We start from the raw sequence: 24,145 nt of genomic DNA, 5'->3' as shown, positions 1-24,145 counted from the left end.
CAACACCAAGGGCGATGTAGGTGAATTCCTGAGTCTAGGATTGCAGCGTAAATGTGTTGTACGCAATGGTTAAAACAAGTTGAAGTAACCAGACCTTTGACAGACAATTCCCTATTGAATGTAGCTGTTTGCTCAGTATCTTGCCATGTAACAGATGTTACTACTTAAGGCGATTGTGTTGGATAATTTATCTTGTGTTCATATCCATTTCAATGAACTATAAAGTTAAAAGCTATTTTATGCACTGGCCCCATAAACGTACACTTTATATGAACAATTCATGAATTTTTTTCCAAAATTGTGCTCCTTTGTGTGCCTTCAGAGGAAATGCCAAGGAAATCTGCCAGTGTTGGGGAAAAGTATTTTATTGAATTGATTTCTTTAATGATCGTCTTTCAGTTATAAATTATTGACAAAATGAGGCTCATGAAATGAAATATTTAACACTAACAAATACAAACTAATCCAATGAGTCAGTCTAAAAGATAATACAGAGAATGGATGATCTGTACAGCAAATACTTACATTTGTTGATGCCTAATTCCAGTAGATTTAAATACCCAATGTATAATATGTGGGCCAATAACCTTGACTTCAAAGTGGTGGTGGTGGGGGTTCACAAAATGCACAACTAAAACAAAACATCCTTACAGAAACGTTTGTAATATTAGTCAAATAAACAAACATCATGCTCCTAATAAGGTCATACTATGCATTTTTATACACAACATCCAAAATGTTACACTTCAAATGCTCTAATATCCCTCACCCCCCCTGTATCCACCACCTCCACGGTATCCGCCGCCGCCGCCCTGGTATCCGCCGCCGCCTCCTGTTACTTCCTCCTCCACCTCTGTATCCTCCACCTCGGTACCCTCCTCCACCTCCATCAAACCTGCCCATCTTAGGAGGACGTGGACCATCGCCAAAACTGATAAAGACAGAAAAACATGTAAACCAGCTGTATTTGTTATTCAAAACAGACATATTTCACAACTGAAAAAAGTAATATGCTGTCCTATTACTCAATCAGTGGAGTAGATTATACTGTGCACAAATGTTGATAACCTACACAGAATAAACTAATCCAATATTGCCACTACATGGCTTCACTACAAGTATGTATGGTATGTTATGTTTGTTGATGTTTATCGGACTATGGCTGCTAGGGCTCTGGTCAAAAGTAGTGCACTATGTAGGGAAAAGGGTGCCATTTGGGATATTTTCCTACTCCCCTGAACTGAGAAGTCTAATCTGTCATGTTGATCTTACCGTAGATTGTTGACCATGAGGTTAAGCCCGGCTGCGGAGGGCTTGGAGATTTGGCGGATGATGTTGAGCATGCGCTCGTTTGTGGGGTCCAGCTGTCTGATGTACTCAGGGTCTTTGGTGACTTCCACAACAAGGGCCTCCATTCCAGCCCTCAGAGCCGCTATGCAGCCAGCCACGTCATGAGGTATCTTCAGTTTTATCCTGTGAATACAGATGGTGGTTTTATCTGCTTCACCTCACAATTTTCATGCTTCATCCAAAACCCTTTTTAGTATTGTAAGTAAATATGCAGGAAAAAACATGTTTCCACTATTGCACCACTTTAAAGACAGTAGCTACACTCACCAATCATCCAGTTCAATGATTTCCCCGTTTGATGTGATTTTCTTGGAGGCAAACAAGATCAGCTGGAGTGGGCTGACTAGTGTCATTCCTTTGGCGGAGATGGCTCGAGTCCGTATCTGGTGGAAAACAAAAAGACCAGTGGTCATGAATTGTAGTAGTAGTGTTAATTGGTTGCGTGCAGTCAGACTGAATTGTACCCCAATTTACAATCATAGATTGTCATCGAACACTGACAGAGTGACCCCGTTAGCTCACATTTAAGCATAGAAATAACCTATAGAAGAGTAAAACCTTTGACACACCAGTGTATTCATATTATGTAGACGTTGACAACTTCTAATTTGAGATCATACCTTTTCGCTAAAGACGAAGAACGTGATGGGTAGGTCATGTCCTGGCTGCTGAAGGGGCAGTTGACTGAGCATTTATGGATGAGGGCATTGCGCCCCTCTGTGGTGAGAATCTTCCTCTTCTCCTTGTGGTAGCACACATTGGGATAGGAGCCGTATGTCAGGAGAGAGATGACCACGTCAAGGTTGTTGTCGGGTCCAACGTTGTTGAACATCTGTGTCATCAAGCACCCAAATGAAAAGACAAAAAACAGCAAACTATTTCAAATGTGATTGTATATTATGCCAATATTGCAACACAAATTGGGTTGTTCACATGGCACCCTATTCCCTATAAAGTGCACTACTTTTGACCAGGACCCATAGGCCATTTGAGACAGACATAATTTACCCTCAGGGAAGCCAGAGTTGATGAGGATCTCCTTCAGCTGCACTTTGGCCTCCCAGGTCATCCTCAGTGTGGACATGTTGAGCCTCTTGTGTTCACAGAATCTGGACTCTGCATCCTCACCTCCCATTCTACAATAAAGTTAACAAGCCGTTATAACCTTCATTTTCCAGGTAGTGAGAGAGAATAGGAGTGTTTCATTCTAATCCATAAGAGGGAATTGGTTGTTTTCTAGATGTACATGTTGCATGTTTAATAATAATAATATAATATAAAAGCATGTTTCTATGAAGCCAGGACTCACCTCACATCGTCCCAAGCCTGGAAGACTGACAGCAGTGCCACGTGGTCTGAGAAGCGGGTGCCAGCAAAGTTGCGGTGCACGTAGCGCAAGCGCTTGCCATCATTGATGAAGGGCTCTGGGAAGCAGGACGCTGCGGAGATGGTGCACACTGCATCACCAACACTAGAAAGCAGAGCAGAGAAAGCATCAACTACTTAAACCATTTCTCATTGGAAACATAAAACACTGTATGTGTATAGCGATTTGTCAATATGGAATAGTATGACTAAATTCATGCATGACTTCTGATGCAGCACTCACTTGAAAATGCAGCCCATAATCATCATCTTTCCCAGCCGTGGCTCGATGGGAAGCTTTGCAAGGATCCGACCAAGTGGAGTCAACTCGTCGTTTGTGTCCAAGGCATCCAGTTCTAGTGGGAAAATATTAAAAAGAACCGTAAATGCCAACACTATTCAAGGTGGTTGGTAATGCTTACAACAATGGGGCTCTTCTAGAACTCTAGATGAAAAAACGAATCTATTAAAGTTAGAATCCTTAATAGAAACGATAAAGCGGTCACCCCGCCTGTTTGAATAAAGCTGAGGGATAGGCCTGGAGAAATGTAAGCACAAAAATTCATAGACAGAGCTATGGACTGCTATGTATGCAAGGACTGACCATCCATGATATCAACATTATAGTTTTATTCTGTAAGAATCAATGGGTATAATATACATCAACCTATCATTCCAAAAATGGATGTAGCAACTAAGGGTTCTAGCTTTAAGGTCAAAGCTAAAAGACTAACCTTTCAGTGTGTGTTCTGCCTCTATAACCGCGTCCAGGGGAGGGGGCTCGATGGCCTTGGAGAGGAAATGACCAATGGATCCTAGTCTCAGCAGCTTGATGCTCAGGGCTACCTCGTGGAGAGGAGTACGGAATATCTCAGGGGTCATATGGGTCTCTAGTCTGGAATGAAGAAAAGGGTAGGCACAGAAGCAGAGGCATACATTCTTCACTTGTGTTTTTCAAATCAAACTCATAGTATGACATACAAGTAAGGGTAAGAGAAAATATTCAATATTCATTTGGAATCTCAGAGTTGTAGTGCTGATCTAGGATCAGTTTAGCCTTTTATCATAATTAATATGTTTACATGGACAGGGGGGGATCTGATCCGAGATCAGCACTCCTATTGTGAGAGGCTTTTTGAATACGGGCCAAGAAGTTTGTGATCTCTTCAACTCCAATGAAGGTTGCGGTTCAGAGACGTACTTGTCAAAGCGTGCTCTGCTACACAGATGAAAGCAGAAGCCAGCCTGGACGCGGCGTAGTTGGTCATGTTGTTGTGAGACGTGAACAGCTTCACTTTCTGCCTAAGAGAAAACACACCATCATGGGTGGTCATTAGTAGGGTAGAATATTTTCCTGGTATTTTACAAAATGTTCCACCCCGAGAATAAATCACTTTTCTCCCAGGTAACCCGGTATTTCCTGCCAAAACCGGAAGTGTCATTCAAAAGCATTATAAAGCATATAAAATAGGCCTAGGTCTGGATGTTATTAGAGCTTTGATGGAAAAGTCAAGCCTGACGCTACATGAGCCTGATGAGCCATACATTAAATACATTTAATGAGCACAAGCCCAAAAATTACCAAATGATTGTGCCGTTATCTAATACACACACACACACACACACACACAACCAGTCAAAAGTTGACACATCTACTCATTCATGGGTTTTTCTTTATTTGTACTATTTTTTACATTGTAGAATAGTAGTGAAGACAAAACTATGAAATAACACATATGGAATCATGTAGTAACCAAAAAAGTGTTAAACAAAATCAAAGTATATTTTATATTTGAGAATCTTAAAATAGCAACTCTTTGCCTTGATGACAGCTTTGCACACTCTTGGCATTCTCTCAACCAGCTTCACCTGGAATGCTTTTCCAACAGTCTTGAAGGAGTTCCCATATGCTGAGCACTTGTTGGCTGCTTTTCCTTCACTCTGCAGTCCTACTCATCCCAAACCATCTCAATTGGGTTGAGGTCTGGGGATTGTGGACGCCAGGTCATCTGATGCAGCACTCCATCACTTTCCTTCTTGGTAAAATAGCCCTTAAAGCCTGGAGGTGTGTTGGGTAATTGTCCTGTTGAAAAACAAATGATAGTCCCACTAAGCCCAAACCAGATGGGATGGCGTATCGCTGTAGAATGCTGTGATAGCCATGCTGGTTAAGTGTCCCTTGAATTCTAAATAAATCACAGACACTGTCACCAGCAAAGCATCCCTACAACATAACACATTTTTTATTTAAAAAAACAACAACATTTTAGTCATTTAGCAGACGCTCTTATCCAGAGCGACTTACAGTTAGTGAGTGCATACATTTTTCATGCTGGCCCCCCGTGGGAATCGAACCCACAACCCTGGCGTTGCAAGCGCCATGCTCTACCAACTGAGCTACAGGAGGCCACCTCCTCCATGCTTTACGGTGGGAAATAGACATGCGGAGATCATCCGTTCACCCATACCGCATCTCACAAAGCCACGGCGGTTGTCCTTAAGTAGTGGTTTCTTTGAAGCAATTCGACCATGAAGGCCTGATTCACACAGTCCCCTCTGAACAGTTGATGTTGAGATGTGTCTTACTTGAACTCTGTGAAGCATTTATTTGGGCTGCAATTTCTGAGGCTGGTAACTCTAATGAACTTATCCTATGCAGCAGAGTTAATTCTGGGTCTTCCATTTCTGTCGCGGTCCTCATGAGAGCCAGTTTCATCATAGCGCTTGATGGTTTATGCGACTGCACTTGAAGAAACTTTCAAAGTTCTTGAAATGTTCCATATTGACTGACCTTCAAGTCTTAAAGTAATGATGGACTGTCGCTTCTCTTTGCTTATTTGAGCTGTTCTTGCCATAATATGGACTTGGTAATTTACCAAATAGGGCTATCTTCTATATGCCCCCCCACCTTGTCACAACACAACTGATTGGCACAAACGCATTAAGAAGGAAAGAAATTCCACAAATTAACTTTTAAGAAGGCACACCTGTTAATTGAAATGCATTCCAGGTGAATACCTCATGAAGCTGGTTGAGAGAATGCCAAGAGTGTACAAAGCTGTCATCAAGGCAAAGGGTGGCTATTTGAAGAATCTCAAATATAAAAATATATTTTGATTTGTTTAACACTTTTTTGGTTACTACATGATTCCATAGTTTATGTCTTCACTATTATTCTACAATGTAGAAAATAGTAAAAATAAAGAAAAACCCTGGAATGAGTAGGTGTTTCCAAACTTTTGACTGGTAGTGTGTGTGTGTGTGTGTGTGTGTGTGTGTGTGTGTGTGTGTGTGTGTGTGTGTGTGTGTATGATATTTATATATATATATACATACATACATACATACATACACACACACACACACACACACACACACACGCTACTGCACATGATGCACGACAGAAAAACAAAATCCCATAGATGTAGCTAACTACAGTGCATTCGGAAACTATTCTGACCCTTGTATTCAGATTTTTCCCACATTTTGTTACGTTACAGCCTTATTCTAAAATGGATTAAATTGTATTTTCCCCTGATCAATCTACCCCCATACTGACAAAGCAAAAACAGGTTTTTAGATTTGTTTGCTAATAAAAAAATATGGAAATATCACAAGTATTCAGACCCTTACTCAGTACTTTGTTGAAGCACAATTGGCAGCGATTACAGCCACGAGTCTTCTTGGGTATGATGCTACAAGCTTGGCACACCTGTATTTGGGGAGTTTCTCCCATTCTTCTCTGCAGATCCTCTCAAGCTCTGTCAGGTTGGATGGGGAGCGTCGCTGCACAGCTATTTTCAGGTCTCTCCAGAGATGTTCGATCGGGTTCAAGTCCGGGTTCTGGCTGGGCCACTCAAGGACATTCAGAGACTTGTCCCGAAGCCACTTCTGTGTTGTCTTAGCTGTGTGCTTAGGGTCGTTTTCCTGTTGGAAGGTGAACCTTTGCCCCAGTTTGAGGACCTCAGCACTCTGGAGCAGTTTTTCATCAAGGATCTCTTTGTACTTTGTGCTCCGTTAATCTGACTAGTCTCCCAGTCCCTGCCGCTGAAAAACATCCTCACAGCATGATGCTGCCACCACCATAGTTCACCATATGGATGGTGCCAGGTTTCCTCCAGACGTGATGCTTGGCATTCAGGCCAAAGAGTTCAATCTTGGTTTCATCAGTCCAGAGAATCTTGCCTTTTTCCCCATTTTTCGACCCTGCGGCTTATATAACGGTGCGGCTAATCTATGGATTTTTACAGCTAACGGCCACTAGAAGACCTCCTAAATCTATGGATTTTACAGGTTACAGGCCACCAACTTTAACTCTATGGGCTCTATGACCGGTCCGCGCCCCCCACCTTTAAGCGGCGGGCTCCAGCAGGAAAAGCTGGAGGCCGGAAAAGAGTGAGACAGGTAGCGCGCAAAAGTAAAAGTGGAACCGAGAGTGGTACGAGAGACAGAACGAGAGCAAGACAGACAGACATTACGAGAGCGAGACAGTTTGTCTCTTTCCCGACAATCCCCTCTGTGCACGAACCCTTACATATGGTAATTAAACATTAAAACACCTGCGGCTTATAGTCCAGTGCGGCTTATATATGTACACATCATTCAATATCATTCAATTTAGCTGCTGCGGCTTATACTCCGGTGCGCCTTATAGTGCGGAAAATACGGTACTTGCAAGAGTCGATGACGTATACTACATCATTGATGGTAATACTGGTCTCTGCGATGTTTGTTGACAAGATCACCTGAAAAGGATAAAAAATTAATAACATATACGCAACATTAAACACCAATACAGGAAAAACCCTAGGACCCAGACTGACTGACCTTGGTGATGTTTTCAGGCACAGGCTCAAATACCCTTCTTTGCTCTTCTCTGGGGATCTGAGAGTGGAGTGGTAGAATCAGGTACCGTTGACTTCCTGGGTGAAACAAAAATAAAAAGCAAGTCAATTTACTGTTATCATTACAATTAGGACCAACAGCATTTCAAAAGGGAGAAACTTGGGTGATTTGAGACTAAAATGACAATGCATTTGTTGATATCAATCCAAATACTTTGACCAATAGCATTTCTATGGTAGAACCAGGGATTAGTAGCGAGAAAACACACCAAAGTGTGGGTTCATCTCCAGGTGTTTCTGCATGGAGTAGATGAGGTTCCAGCCGGGCAGGAAGACGAGCACGGCCCCGGTCACCTGGAGGGTCTCGATGTACTTCAGCAGGGCCTCCACCAGCTCAAAGGGAGTCTCCTTCTCATTAATCTGGGCCATGGAGCGCTTAGTCTCTGGGGTGTACTCTGGCCCACATATCACATTACAGTTGGCCTGTGACAAACAAGAGGAAGTCAAACATATACAAAGACCACACTTCCGTTGAACAAGAAACTGTGGTTAAATGAAATGGTCCTCTGTGCTTGAGACCGAGGATAAAGTATTGTCCCACACCTCTTCATCTCCTCCTTCCTCATCCTTGTCCTTCCTCTTTCTATCACTCAGAGGAGGAATAAAATGAGTCATCTGAATGCAATCTTCCAAAAAGTACTCTGGAAAAGATTGAAACTTTGTTAGAAACACCTTAGACCTATCCATTACAAGCCCATAAACTAGATCATATAAAGGTTAGATTGATTTAAGAAAGTGTGCAAGCTCCATTTGACTGAGCTCTCTTACCTTGTACTGCGAATGTGCGGCCGAACACCTCGATGACGGGGCAGTTGAAATAGTACTCTCTGAACATGGTGGTGTCGATGGTGGCCGACATGAGGATGATGCGCACCTCTGGGTATGTCTGGACCACGTCCCTCAGCACCACCATGAGGAAGTCAGTCTGAAAAGTAAACATGATTTATTCTATATATAGTACACAGAGGGCTGATTTCCCTGACACAGATTAAGCCTAGTCCTGGACTACAAATAATAATAATTCTCAATGTAGATTCTCCATTGAGTGTGCTCAATCTGTATCAGGGGCAACTGCCACTAAGGATTCTGATTTGGGGGATCATCAGCTATACGCACATTGATGTCTCTCTCGTGGATTTCATCCACAATCACATGGCTGATCCCACGAATACCTGCTTCCAGCTTCCGCAGTAACACACCTAGAAATAGAGCAATACAGATCAACTTATGCTATATAGTGCCTTCGGAAAGTATTCAGACCCCTTCCGTTTTCCACACTTTGTTACAGCCTTATTCTAAAATTGATTAAATAAAAATCCTCAGCAATCTACACACCATACCCAATAATGACAAAGCAACAGGTTTTTAGAAATGTTAGCAAATGTATTAAAAATCAAAAAAAAGAAATACTTTATTTACATAAGTATTCAGACCCTTTGCCAAGAGACTCTAAATTGAGCTCAGGAGCATCCTGTTTCCATTGATCATCCTTGAGATGTTTCTACAACTTGGAATCCACCAGTGGCAAATTGAATTGATTGGACATAATTTGGAAAGGCACACACCTGTCTATATAAAGGTCACACCTGTCTATATAAAGGTCACACAGTTGACAGTGCATGTCAGAGTAAAAACAAACCCATGAGGTCGAAGGAAATGTCCGTAGAGCTCCGAGACAGGATTGTGTTGAGGCACAGCTCTGGGGAAGGGTACCAAAAAATGTCCGCAGCATTAAAGGTCCCCAAGAACACAGTGACCTCCATCATTCTTAAATGGAAGAAGTTTGGAAACACCAAGACTCTTCCTAGAGCTGAGCAATCGGGGGAGAAGGGCCTTGGTCAGGGAGGTGACCAAGTACCCGATGGTCACTCTGACAGAGCTCCAGAGTTCCTCTGTGGAGATGGGAGAAACTTCCAGAAGGACAACCATCTTTGCAGCAGTCCACCAATCAGGCCTTTATGGTAGAGTGGCCAGACAGAAGCCACTCCTCAGTAAAAAGGCACATGACAGCCCACTTGGAGTTTGCCAAAAGGCATCTAAAGGACTCTGACCATGAGAAACAAGATTCTCTTGTCTGATGAAACCAATATTGACCTCTTTGGCCTGAATGCCAAGCGTCACTTCTGGAGGAAACCTGGCACCATCCCTACTGTGAAGCATGGTAGTGGTAGCATCATGCTGTGGGGATGATGTAAATGTAATGTTTTCCAGCGGCAGGGACTGGGAGACTAGTCAGGATCGAGGCAAAAATGAACGGAGCAAAGTACAGAGAGATCCTTGATGAAAACCTGCTCTAGAGCGCTCAGGACCTCAGACTGGGGCGAAGGTTCACCGTCCAACAGGACAACGACCCTAAGCACACAGCCAAGACAACACAGGAGTGGCTTCGGGACAAGTCTCTCAATGTCCTTGAGTGGCCCAGCCAGAGCCCGGACTAGAACCCGATCAAACATCTCTGGAGAGACCTGAAAATAGCTGTGCAGCAACACTCCCCATCCAACCTGACAGAGCTTGAGAGGATCTGCAGAGAAGAATGGGAGAAACTCCCCAAATACAGGTGTGCTAAGATTGTATTGTCATACCAAGAAGCCTCAAGGCTGTAATCGCTGCCAAAAGTGCTTTAACTTACTTATGTAAATGTAATAGTTTTTTCAAAAAATTAGCAAATGTTTCTAAAAGCTGTTTTTGCTTTGTCATTATGGGGTATTGTGCATAGATTGATGAGGGGAAAAAACAATTTAATCCATTTTATAATGAGGTTGTAACGTAACAAAATGTGGAAAAAGTCGGAATACATTCCGAAGGCATTAACATGACAACATCAATACAATTCAATGCGTCTTCTGCTTAGGGCTGACCCCATTTAGTTGACTGGTCGACCGAGACTTCTTTAGTCGAGCAGTAGCAAAAAAACAAACAAAAAAATAATTGTGTACAAGACACCTGTCTGATTCGTGCATGTCTGAGTGGACTGATCCATTGTGGAGGCCGTGGGGATGGTACAGTCCATCAGTCTAACCCATGTGCTACTGAAATTGTATATTGTTATATTATGTAAGAACAATGGTGCAACACAAATACCATTTTTATTATTTTATCACAAATGTGCTTTCTCCCGCGTTGGATAGTGGTCGCTGTCCGTGGTTGGTTCTGAAACATCAGTGCGCTGTTCAATTGGTGCCTTTTCCTAGACCATGTTGCTATGTGCATAATAGCAAAGTTAAGCAGCATATTGGTGTTGAGAACAATGCGGCGGAGGCAGCAGCAGAGTTAGGAGACGAGAAAACAGCCCTTGCCTTAATTGTCTAAGAAAAGTGAGGAGGGGAAACCAACTTAATTCTCTGGTATTATTTATAATTGATTTAGTAGTGTTTACACTGTTCCAAATTGTCAAAAATATATACACTACCGTTCAAAAGTTTGGTCACTTAGAAATGTCCTTGTTTTCCATGCTCCCACAACAGCTCAATAGGGTTGCGATACGGTGACTGTGCTGGCCACTCCATTATTGACAGAATACCAGCTGACTGCTTCTTCCCTAAATAGTTATTGCATAGCTTGGAGCTGTGCTTTTGGTCATTGTCCTGTTGTAGGAGGAAATTGGCTCCAATCAAGCGCCGTCCACAGGGTATGGCATGGCATTGCAAAATGGAGTGATAGCCTTCCTTCTTCAAGATCCCTTTTACCCTGTACAAATCTCCCACTTTACCACCAACAAAGCACCCCCAGACCATCACATTTCCTCCACCATGCTCGACAGAAGGCATCAAGTACTCCTCCAGCATCTTTTCATTTGGTCTGCGTCTCACAAATGTTCTTTGTGATCCGAACACCTCAAACTTCGATTAGTCTTTCCATAACACTTTTTTCCAATCTTCCTCTGTCCAGTGTGTGTTCTTTTGCCCATCTTAATCTTTTCTTTTTATTGGCCAGACTGAGATATGGCTTTTTCTTTGCAACTCTGCCTAGAAGGTCAGCATCCCGGAGTCGCCTCTTCACTGTTGACGTTGAGACTGGTGTTTTGTGGGTACTATTTAATTAAGCTGCCTGTGAGGTGTCTGTTTCTCAAACTAGACACTAATGTATTTGTCCTCTTGCTCAGTTGTGCACCGGGTTATACGTGAGTAGTACACAGCGTTATACGTGATCTTCAGTTTCTTGGCAATTTCTCGCATGGAATAGCCTTAATTTGTCAGAACAAGAATAGACTGACGAGTTTCAGAAGAAAGTTATTTGTTTCTGGCCATTTTGATTCTGTAATCGAACCCACAATTGCTGATGCTCCAGATACTCAACTAGTCTCAAGATGGCCAGTTTTATTGCTTCTTTAAATCAGCACAACAGTTTTCAGCTGTGCTAACATAATTGCAAAAGGGTTTTCTAATGATCAATTAGCCTTTTAAAATGATAAACTTGGATTAGCAAACACAACGTGCCATTGGAACACAGGACTGACGGTTGCTGATAATGGGCCTCTGTACATTTACAACATTAACAATGTCTAAACTGTATTTCTGATCAATTTCTGATCACAATGTTATTTTAATGGACAAAAAAATTGCTTTTCTTTCAAAAACAAGGACATTTCTAAGTGACCCCTAACTTTTGAACGGTAGTTTATATTTATTATAATAATAACCCTCCTTTTTCCTTGATCTCCTTCTTATTGTTGTTGTTATTATCATCATCATTATCATCACAATAATATGTAATGTTATTATCATTAGTAGGCTTAGTATAGCAGCCTTGTATAACCACCATCAACCTGTAGGCCTAAGAGCGCATCCTGTTTAGTCTTAATAGCGTAACTTATTTAAGCCTATATTTCAATACTTATATAGGCTACTGTATCAATCAATCATTTATTCATGTCTTCACACAGCATACGAGTCATTCATGATTTGAAATACAATCAAGCATTTTAATTTGAAAATAAAATTAAGCGACCATTGAATAATTAGTGTAAAGAATAAATAGGGCAAAACTGCTCCATTTCGGAAATTGCATTCACAAATGAATACGACTGTTTTTCATCTTTGCTGTAATAAAGGCTTTACAACAGACTCTGGTCGCTTATCATTTATTTAGTGTTGTTTACATTGTTTCAAACGGTCAGAAAATTATATTGTAATCTAACAGCACCTGTTTAGCACACATAATATGCACGCAGCGCTTGCTCCTTACCTTATTTTTCTTGATCTCCAGCATTTTCCACAACTAGTCAAACATATTCCACATGTCTGACTTCCCCTTTACCTCCTGAGCAACCAATAAACATGTCCCCGTTTCTAATTTATTTGTCACGTCCTCTGCATCCATTTTGCTGTCACGTGTTACAGTGTTCAGAGTTTGTTATAATCTATTTATTTATGTAATTATGATAGGCTATAGGTCAGGCTCTATTGGTCACGTTCATGAGATGCATACATGTGTCATGTAAAGAGAGCAAGGGTTGAGGGAATCAGGAATGTTTTTCCTAATAAGTAAGGGATTTTGGTAACAGAACTTTTCAGTCAGAAATGGCTGTAATTAAGTTGCAGCTTCAGCAACACGGACAGCGCGATACACCCTGTTGATGTTATGTGGTGGTCGCTGCAGCAGGGAGGAGAGAGAGACAACGGGTGCTTGTCACCCAGTCACTCGCTGTCTGAGCCAGGCCCGGCACAATCAAATCAATTGCGGTCAGACTTCTAGTCATTTGTGTGTCTTAATTATTTCATCAAACAATTTGCTTAAAGCATCAGTTAAACAGTGCATATAGTTGATTTGATTAAAGCACATAGGATGTGTCTATATATGGAAAAATACACGTTTTGAAATTTAAAAAGAACAGACTGTCAGCCAATAATTATTTTTGTCTGGGACAGCCCTACTTCTGCTATGCTTATCACCCCAGCTGTATTAGCTACACAAAAACACCTAAAGTATAAATGACAAATGAGAATAAGAAAGACCCTTACCAACAGTGCAGAACATGATGCTGGCATGGGGTCATGGGAGGATGGATTCAAAGCGGACGCTGTACCCACAGCTCTTACCGACATCCTCTCCTCTCTCGTAGGAAACACGCTCTGCCACAGACACTGCACTGATACGCCTGGGCTGAGGAAGAAGGTCACCGTGAGATTCTATGTACATTCATGTAACAGAACATGTCCTGGACCTGTGTTTCTGTTTGTAATGTCTTTTAACGTTTACACACTGCCAAACAAAGTTTCCCAAGAAGACAAAGTCATTATCTTATCACAAACAAGGAAGAGATTCAAATCCATGCATATTTCATTTTGAGTCTTACCTGGGTTACAATAATGTTACAGTCAGACGCCCTCCCACTCTTGATGAACTGATCCAGGATGTACTGAGGAACCTGGGTGGTTTTGCCACAGCCGGTCGCCCCTCGAATGATCACCACTGAGTTGCCCTGAACAGCAGACATGATCTCCCTCTCAAACTTCTTCACTGGAAGCCCATCTCGCTCCCCAATAACCTAGGAGACAAGTTTTTGCAGGTCAGTCATGACATAACAGAACATCATTTAACACTAAATCAAGATAATAGCAAATAAGTCAGGGCAACAACATACCTTCTGTAGGCTTTGATCTTGTTCCAATTGATAGGTCAGCTCATGTTGTAGGTCAGCGCTGATTTGCTCTGGGGTGCACTAGGGGGAAATGGGAATTATATACTTTTAGATAGGATGGCAGCTCTACCATGACAAAATAGACTGCTTTACTTTAGAGAAAGTAAGGACACATTATGAAGAGAATAACCACAGAAAATACAGATACAGTGAGGGAAAAAAGTATTTGATCCCCTGCTAATTTCGTACGTTTGCCCACTGACAAAGACATGATCAGTCTATAATTTTAATGGTAGGTTTATTTGAACAGTGAGAGACAGAATAACAAAAAAAAAATACAGAAAAACATATGTCAAAAATGTTATCAATTGATTTGCATTTTAATGAGGGAAATAAATATTTGACCCCTCTGCAAAACATGATTTAGTACTTGGTGGCAAAACCCTTGTTGGCAATCACAGAAGTCAGATGTTTCTTGTAGTTGGCCACCAGGTTTGCACACATCTCAGGAGGGATTTTGTCCCACTCCTCTTTGCAGATCTTCTCCAAGTCATTAAGGTTTCGAGGCTGACGTTTGGCAACTCGAATCTTCAGCTCCCTCCACATATTTTCTATGGGATTAAGGTCTGGAGACTGGCTAGGCCTCTCCAGGACCTTAATGTGCTTCTTCTTGAGACACCCCTTTGTTGCCTTGGCCGTGTGTTTTGGGTCATTGTCATGCTGGAATAAGCATCCACAACCCATTTTCAATGCCCTGGCTGAGGGAAGGAGGTTCTCACCCAAGATTTGATGGTACATGATGGTCCATCGTCCCTTTGATGCGGTGAAGTTGTCCTGTCCCCTTCGCAGAAAAACACCCCCAAGGCATAATGTTTCCACCTCCATGTTTGACGGTGGGGATGGTGTTCTTGGGGTCATAGGCAGCATTCCTCCTCCTCCAAACATGGCGAGTTGAGTTGATGCCAAAGAGCTCCGTTTTGGTCTCATCTGACCACAACACTCTTCAACAGTTCTCGTCTGAATCATTCAGATGTTCATTGGCATTTCAGTCCTTAACGGCGTAGTGTGTTACCAATTGTTTTCTTGGTGACTATGGTCCCAGCTGCCTTGAGATCATTGACAAGATCCTCCCGTGTAGTTCTGGGCTGATTCCTCACCGTTCTCATGATCATTGCAACTCCACGAGGTGAGATCTTGCATGGCGCCCCAGGCCGAGGGAGATTGACTGTTCTTTTGTGTTTCTTCCATTTGCGAATAATCGCACCAACTGTTGTCACCTTCTCAACAAGCTGCTTGGCGATGGTCTTGTAGCCCATTCCAGCCTTGTGTAGGTCTACAATCTTGTCCCTGACATCCTTGGAGAGCTCTTTGGTCTTGGCCATGGTGGAGAGTTTGGAATCTGATTGATTGATTGCTTCTGTGGACAGGTATCTTTTATACAGGTAACAAGCTGTGATTAGGAGCACTCTAATCTCAGCTCGTTACCTATATAAAAGACACCTGGGAGCCAGAAATCTTTCTGATTGAGAGGGGGTCAAATACTTATTTCCCTCATTAAAATGCAAATCAATTTATAAAAAAAATTACATGCGTTTTTCTGGATTTTTTTGTTGTTATTCTGTCTCTCACTGTTCAAATAAACCTACCATTAAAATTATAGACTGATCATTTCTTTGTCAGTGGGCAAACGTACAAAATCAGCAGGGGATCAAATACTTTTTTCCCCTCACTGTATATTGTTGCATTTCTTTTAGTAAATGTACAGCTAGAAACAAGTCTGACTCACAAATGCTAGTGGGCCCTCGTCGATATTGCTGCTGGTCCAGGGATTCCAGTTGACTTGCGGATGGGACCAGGGCACCACCCCGGCCAAGCTCTGTCTCTGGGAGGGCTCAAACACAGCCATCTTCCCTTGGACTAGGGACACTGGGGTACTTGGATCAGGTGGCTGGGGACAGGCAAAATGTTTAACTCATAATCCTCATAATCAAGGTCACACTCATATCAATCACATACAGTACTTTGCTTTTCTGTGCAACAAGATGGATACTAATTGAAACGGTATAACGGTTAATAAATGTCATCATATAAATGAGACTTACTGGAGGTGGAATTACAACACCCAGTTCTTGGGCCATACTCTGTAGCTGATGTTGCAGATCATCCACCACATTCACCTCAAAAGCCTCCAACTGTGAAGACACCAAGGTTCAACCAACCATAGGTTAAAACAAACACAAAGCATACAACATAAAGACCCTGTCATTATTAAACAAATGTACTAACTCCAAATAAGTGAATAACTATTCTTTCAGCAGTAAAACACGTTACTTACAATTTCCCCCTCTTTCTTCTTAGTACTGCGAGTATAAGACTAAATGACACCCAGATGGTAAAGTTGACGGACGATAGACAATGCAGAGGACTGGGCTGCCAGCTTCTTGTTAGAGCCATGCTCACGGGCAATTATATCTACAAAACAAATTAAAATGTATTTCTTAACTCTGCATGTGAAGTCATCTCCAGACAGCTACTAAACAACTTTGTCATTGTTAACATGTTCTCCAGAACTTGGAAATATCTAATCTTTCTGAGACTCATCTACAGACATTTAAACAAAGCAGTTTACATCCGATAGACAATTCAGTTTGAGTTGAATGAAAAAGTTGGCACTTACTTCTACCAAGCTGTCTTACAAACAACTGCATCTCAGCAATAAAGCTCCTAAAGTAGAAGTGAAAAAACACCATCATCCATAATGTTATTAAGCATAATGTATCTGAATTCAGAATGATGTGTAACTGTCATGCTTTTACAGTTGATAAAACATGTATCAAACATTGGACCAACTGACCTCGGAGCTTGACAAGTCCATTGTCCACTCTGATGATAACTTGGGGGAGCCAGCATGTTTTTCTGCCAGACTTCAATCAACAATCAACCTTATCACCTCAGCCAGACTGTCCCACGCCTAGTGGAACAAATGACACCAGAAATCAAAACCACACAATACTATGCCCATTCCATCCCCCATTGTGGATGCAACCATGTGACAACTTTAGTGCAGCCTAAAGGATGCCACATGTCTTGACAAGTAGGGTTGTGACTTCTGGCATCACATGTCCACTACCTTTTATATTCAGAATTTCTTAGTCCAGTTAAATTCAAATAGGATCAATATTGTACTAGGTATTGTTTGAGGTCATAGAAATCCTATAACTAATTATTGGATTATAGGATCTCTATGGTTGAAGTAGAAATAGCTCCAAAATGACTTCACCGAGATCTCTCAGGTGTTAACCGCACACCCATGAGGGCTCTGTCTCCATAGCAGTCCAGCAGAAAAACATACAGTCCACAAAACTAATGTATGTCTAAGCCTAAACTATTTGGTTTGTCATGAACGCGGTGGAGCAATACTCCTGATGAACTAGGTTACAAATTAATTTAGCTAATGATAGACATGAAACCCCAATGCTTTATAAAAATTGTGAATTGACAGGTCCTACCGCCTGCGCCTCTTGCTCATCTCTCTTTGAGTAGTAGTCCTTCAGATTGGCCCCACGATCCCACGGCGCATTGCTGTTTCCACCACCTCCAGAATAATTGCCTCCACCACCTCCCGAATATCCCAAACCAGTGACACCTGGGACTGGTCCAGAAGGTACATTCGCTGAAGCAACAGCTAAACAACAAGATTAGTTATGACACCATAGGAATAGAGTTCACAGAACATAGACTATACAGACATTTGGTGAAGTCAGTCTAGTACCTTGCTCAGCTTTCACAACCAGGTGAGGTGGGATAGGTCCACTTGGAGGAAGACTTCCAAAGCTGACGTTGCCTCCATCACCCCCTCCTCCTCCCCCACAGTTAGGCTCACTTAAGTCAGGTACACTTGCCTGTTAATATGAAAATTATTTTTTTATACGGTATCAACGTGTGCATGACAAAATGTTTTATCTTGAATTATAAAAAAGCATTAGGTGAAATATGTTAATAGCTGACCCCAAGGGTTGGGACTTCAGCTGCATTCATTTCTCCAGCTCGGACAAGATAATTCACAAAGTCTCTGGCAGCATTTGCCTGGGCATCCTTCTTATTGGTGGAGTTTCCCATTCCAGTGTAGTTGAATCCCTCAATATGTACCTTGGAAGAGGAATAATATATGTCAAAATTGGAATGTTGTTAGATGTTATTTACCCGATCATTGCTGATGCAGACACATTTTAAAGTATAAAACTGACCTCACACAGAAACTTATGTCGGTTTTTGTTTCCAGCTGCTGGAATGTCATAGCTGGGTGTAAGTTTCTTCTTCCCACACCAAGCATACAGGAAGTTCTTGATGTCTGCCATGGCGGATTTGTGGATCTCTGTTGGAACAGGGATTAATTGGCCGTGTTCAAGTGGATCAAAACCGTAAGGTTCATAGGTAAATTGTGACTGACATGCAAATAATAATTACTTATTTATGATGCATTGTTCTTTGTAGATCAGTCAGTCGGCAGTCGCCTGCAATGTCGAACAAGACCATCGACTTTATCAAAGATGGTCTATTATATTGACAAGATAGTCGAGTGACTGCTCTAATAATGGAAATACGTGTTCTCAACGATGGAAGGCAGACGATGGTGGGCGAGATCAGGTGGGACCATTCTAGCCAATGAGAGGGCAGATACGCGTGTGAACAGGCACAACTCCGTTATAAAGTAGTTTCTTCCAAAGTTGACGAAATGTCACGTGCGTCCACTTATTACAGTGCATTTGTAACAACCTAACAATTACGAAACCTCAATTCGATCAAATAAGCTATTACCAAATTCGACACTGACGTCCATACAAAAATAACTCATTTTCGTGGACAGATGTTGGGCGGAGTAAACCCTCTCGCTTCGCCTCTTACGTTCTGACTTTATTCAAAGAAACTGACTAATGAGTTTTAGTTTAGATCCCTGTAATGTGGAGTTGAGTAAACTCAGCTAACGTACTGACTTGTATCAACAATGACTCAATTACTTTGTTGATAACACCAGACAATCCAAGCTCAGGGTGCTAGCTTAGCTAGCTAACGTTTGTTGACCAGATGTGGATTCCCGTTAACGTGTATTCATTGATTCGACGCTGGCTAAATCAAATGCAATGGTATTTACATTTTTTTGCCAAGTCCTAACTGGCAGTAGTGTCAACTAAAATGCATGCATAGTCAGCTAGGTCAGACAAAAAAAAGTGTATACAGTGGGGGAAAAAAGTATTTAGTCAGCCACCAATTGTGCAAGTTCTCCCACTTAAAAAGATGAGAGAGGCCTGTAATTTTCATCATAAGTACACATCAACTATGACAGACAAATTGAGAAAAAAAAATCCAGAAAATCCCATTGTAGGATTTTTAATGAATTTATTTGCAAATTATGGTGGAAAATAAGTATTTGGTCACCTACAAACAAGCAAGATTTCTGGCTCTCACAGACCTGTAACTTCTTCTTTAAGAGGCTCCCCTGTCCTCCACTCGTTACCTGTATTAATGGCACCTGTTTGAACTTGTTATCAGTATAAAAGACACCTGTCCACAACCTCAAACAGTCACACTCCAAACTCCACAATGGCCAAGACCAAAGAGCTGTCAAAGGACACCAGAAACAAAATTGTAGACTTGCACCAGGCTGGGAAGACTGAATCTGCAATAGGTAAGCAGCTTGGTTTGAAGAAATCAACTGTGGGAGCAATTATTAGGAAATGGAAGACATACAAGACCACTGATAATCTCCCTCAATCTGGGGCTCCACGCAACATCTCACCCCATGGGGTCAAAATGATCACAAGAACGGTAAGCAAAAATCCCAGAACCACACGGGGGGACCTAGTGAATGACCTGCAGAGAGCTGGGACCAAAGTAACAAAGCCTACCATCAGTAACACACTACGCCGCCAGGGACTCAAATCCTGCAGTGCGAGACGTGTCCCCTTGCTTAAGCCAGTACATGTCCAGGCCCGTCTGAAGTGCATTTGGATGATCCAGAAGAGGATTGGGAGAATGTCATATGGTCAGATGAAACCAAAATATAACTTTTTGGTAAAAACTCAACTCGTCATGTTTGGAGGACAAAGAATGCTGAGTTGCATCCAAAGAACACCATACCTACTGTGAAGCATGGGGGTGGAAACATCATGCTTTTGGGCTGTTTTTCTGCAAAGGGACCAGGACGACTGATCCGTGTAAAGGAAAGAATGAATGGGGCCATGTATCATGAGATTTTGAGTGAAAACCTCCTTCCATCAGCAAGGGCATTGAAGATGAAACGTGGATGGGTCTTTCAGCATGACAATGATCCCAAACACACCGCCCGGGCAACGAAGGAGTGGCTTCGTAAGAAGCATTTCAAGGTCCTGGAGTGGCCTAGCCAGTCTCCAGATCTCAACCCCATAGAAAATCTTTGGAGGGAGTTGAAAGTCTGTGTTGCCCAGCGGCAGCCCCAAAACATCACTGCTCTAGAGGAGATCTGCATGGAGGAATGGGCCAAAATACAAGCAACAGTGTGTGAAAACCTTGTGAAGACTTACAGAAAACGTTTGACCTGTGTCATTGCCAACAAAGAGTATATAACAAAGTATTGAGAAACTTTTGTTATTGACCAAATACTTATTTTCCACCATCATTTGCCAATAAATTCATTAAAAATCCTACAATGTGATTTTCTAGATTTTTTCCCCTCATTTTGTCTGTCATAGTTGACGTGTACTTATGATGAAAATTACAGGCCTCTCTCATCTTTTTAAGTGGGAGAACTTGCACAATTGGTGGCTGACTAAATACTTTTTCCCCCCACTGTACCTACCTAGCCAGCTAGGCTAACATTAGCTGAAAGATACACAAAAAACTAGCTAGCTTAATCAAGTGGGTAACGTTAGCTCGTTTAGAAGCTTAAGCTTATGTACTAACGTTAACGAATGTTGCATGGAAATTATAGACATGACCAGCTAGCTAAATACATTTGACACAATTAGTACAAATTGTATTTGTACTTTGCTCATTTTACCCACTCGAGCTCCACCAAAGACTTTCTTCAAACGAGCCGGCTAGCAAAAACAAACCATTCAGACTGCAGACATGAGAGCACGAACTGGGGGCCAGAGACGAAGAGGAGATAATCGTTGCCTGGGGCGCATACGAGACAGCCAGCCAGAGAGCCCCCTCGCGGTAGAACCATATAATTAGTAATTAGAATCTATGGATAGAATGATGACCAGTTGCCGGACTGAAAATCCCAGATCTAGGGCAACGTGGGTAGCAACCCGTCTGCCTAGGCTTAAACCTACCACCTTTCATCGGTAATTGAGGCCTTCGCGTCAAGCTTACAAGTATTTTTCTCATACCCCGTTCTACTAACTGTAGTTCACTGATCAAGTCACATTTTACAAAGTAACAATAACAAAATAATCTTTATAAAGCGGATTTATGTAATGACTCCACAAATATGCAGATCTTGATTTGAACTGAAATAGGTGCAGCTCCTGTTTATATTTAGGTGCAGGAGCTCAAGCAGTACAACATTTGAGGTGCTGGTACTCAGCTCCTGTGAGCTCCTGCCCAAGTCAAGCACTGCAAATATGAATGTGCTTTAGCACTGTAGTTGAATTACAAACCATATAAAAGTCATAAATGCAAAACATCCACAATGTTACAGGCAGTTTTTATTCTCAACAACTGACAGATACGCTATCATTGACATAAACCAGTTCATACAATTTGTTTGTGCAACAAAAAAGTGTAAAAGTGTGTGTGTGGGGGGGGGCTGGATGGGTGAGAACAGAAAACAACAGACTATTTTAAACAGTAGTTATTGACATTAAATTGACAATTGTACAAAATCTTCTCTTGGGATCTTGAAGGCTTGCCAGTAGAAGGTACATAAATAAATAACATTTGCTATTCTGTGGCAAGGTGGTGGAGTGAGCACTCTTTTTTGAAGATCCAGTAGGCCATAAGAACCTGAACTCAAAGACCTATGGTTTCGGCTAACAATGGGCAAGCAGCAGTCCCAATATACTCAAAATCAGCCAATCAAAACCAATGCAGCCCCTAGTTTAAGACGACAAAAACAGAAGTTAAAAAATATAAAAAAGTAGAGTTAGAAAAACAGAGTGCATAAAACGGTTTTTGGTTTATTTTGCCTTTCCATTCCTATCATGACTTCAATATGTTTTTAGAGCTATAACTGCTCACTATGTGCTTTTATTTCAACAAACCCCCTTTATGTTATGTACATCTCCTCAATATATCATCTCTTAATTAGGGAATCCTTAAAATCTTTTTAAAACTGCATTTGACTGCATATGGGAATAATGTCATTTATAAAACACCAATTCGCTATTTGATGACAACAGTTGATCCCCCTGTTCACGTCTTCAAAAGACACGTCTTTCCAGTATCATCTCTGTACACAACCAATACAAGATACAAGCTATTTACATTAATATCTAGACATTCCTTGTAGAGCCACAGGTAATTGGTCTGTGTGCATGGAGAGAGTGTGACCATCACACCATCTCACACTGTCCGACTCGATCAGCAGCTGCTGTTTTTGAACTCTCCGTTCTCAGTGATTGACAGTTTTGTGGGGTTGGTTGGCGAGAGGCCGTTGCGCAGGTTCTGCATGCTATAGCGCTCCTTCACCTGTGTCAGGGCACTCATTAGCCGAGAGTTGGCTGCATCCAGGGAGCTTATCCTCTTCTCCTGAAGAGAGAAAGAGAGGAGAAGGGAAAGAGGGGGGAGTGAGAAAAGGAGGAAAACGTTCACTTTACAGTGGAGAAAGGATTAGCAGGGTAAGCTAAAGGATGATTACTACTCTGTAGATGGTGAAATTCAAATATCACAAGCGAAGTCTGAAATATACCTCACTGAAATAGTTTTTGTTTAGCAGCCAAAATTCTAGATTAAACAAAAAACGAATATCCAAGCATTGCATCATGTTTGTTTTTTGTAAATGTGTTATTTATATATATATATACAGTGAGGGAAAAAAGTATTTGATCCCCTACTGATTTTATACGTTTGCCCACTGACAAAGAAATGATCAGTCTATAATTTTAATGGTAGGTTTATTTGAACAGTGAGAGACAGAATAACAACAACAATTTTATAAATTGATTTGCATTTTAATGAGGGAAATAAGTATTTGACCCCCTCTCAATCAGAAAGATTTCTGGCTCCCAGGTGTCTTTTATATAGGTAACGAGCTGAGATTAGGAGCACACTCTTAAAGGGAGTGCTCCTAATCACAGCTTGTTACCTGTATAAAAGACACCTGTCCACAGAAGCAATCAATCAATCAGATTCCAAACTCTCCACCATGGCCAAGACCAAAGAGCTCTCCAAGGATGTCAGGGACAAGATTGTAGACCTACACAAGGATGGAATGGGCTACAAGACCATTGCCAAGCAGCTTGGTGAGAAGGTGACAACAGTTGGTGCGATTATTCGCAAATGGAAGAAACACAAAATAACTGTCAATCTCCCTCGGCCTGGGGCTCCATGCAAGATCTAACCTCGTGGAGTTGCAATGATCATGGGAACGGTGAGGAATCAGCCCAGAACTACACGGGAGGATCTTGTCAATGATTTCAAGGCAACTGGGACCATAGTCACCAAGAAAACAATTGGTAACACACTACGCCGTGAAGGACTGAAATCCTGCAGCGCCCGCAAGGTTCACCTGCTCAAGAAAGCACATATACAGGGCCGTCTGAAGTTTGCCAATGAAAATCTGAATGATTCAGAAGAAAACTGGGTGAAAGTGTTGTGGTCAGATGAGACCAAAATCGAGCTCTTTGGTATCAACTCAACTCGCCGTGTTTGGAAGAGGAGGAATGCTGCTTATGACCCCAAGAACACCATCCCCACATCAAACATGGAGGTGGAAACATTATGCTTTGGGGGTGTTTTTCTG

At 41.8% G+C, this 24,145-nt stretch overlaps 1 protein-coding gene and 1 pseudogene across 4 annotated transcripts in view; both read right to left on the bottom strand.

Annotated features, from left to right (window-relative positions):
* Positions 1–400: 400 nt before the first annotated feature.
* LOC311150464 (ATP-dependent RNA helicase A-like) lies at positions 401–18,771 on the bottom strand (annotated as a pseudogene). Its single transcript, XR_014615698.1, has 28 exons — positions 18,667–18,771; positions 18,447–18,574; positions 18,208–18,348; positions 17,972–18,101; positions 17,709–17,884; positions 17,054–17,115; positions 16,877–16,923; positions 16,535–16,671; positions 16,302–16,391; positions 15,986–16,147; positions 14,203–14,280; positions 13,915–14,106; positions 13,580–13,721; positions 8,736–8,818; positions 8,388–8,544; positions 8,163–8,260; positions 7,829–8,042; positions 7,543–7,637; positions 7,387–7,460; positions 3,917–4,017; positions 3,450–3,610; positions 2,960–3,071; positions 2,660–2,821; positions 2,359–2,486; positions 1,971–2,199; positions 1,618–1,733; positions 1,273–1,473; positions 401–931 (listed from the first exon to the last, which is right to left on the bottom strand). The product of XR_014615698.1 is annotated as an ATP-dependent RNA helicase A-like (transcript).
* A 3,102-nt stretch (positions 18,772–21,873) lies between these two features.
* The window catches only part of LOC311150822 (ras GTPase-activating protein nGAP-like), a 112,723-nt gene continuing 110,451 nt past the window's right edge, over positions 21,874–24,145 (bottom strand). For all 3 annotated transcript variants that reach the window (XM_084188360.1, XM_084188358.1, XM_084188359.1), the window contains exon 18: positions 21,874–22,932. In XM_084188360.1, coding sequence (XP_084044486.1) covers positions 22,765–22,932 — 168 coding nt within the window. In that variant the 3' untranslated portion in view covers positions 21,874–22,764. The remainder of the gene's footprint in view (positions 22,933–24,145) is intronic.

The sequence above is a fragment of the Coregonus lavaretus genome (genome assembly GCF_964263955.1).
Source record: "Coregonus lavaretus genome assembly, chromosome: 23".
NCBI lineage: Eukaryota > Metazoa > Chordata > Actinopteri > Salmoniformes > Salmonidae > Coregonus > Coregonus lavaretus.
This window is presented reverse-complemented; position numbering and strand designations above follow the sequence as displayed.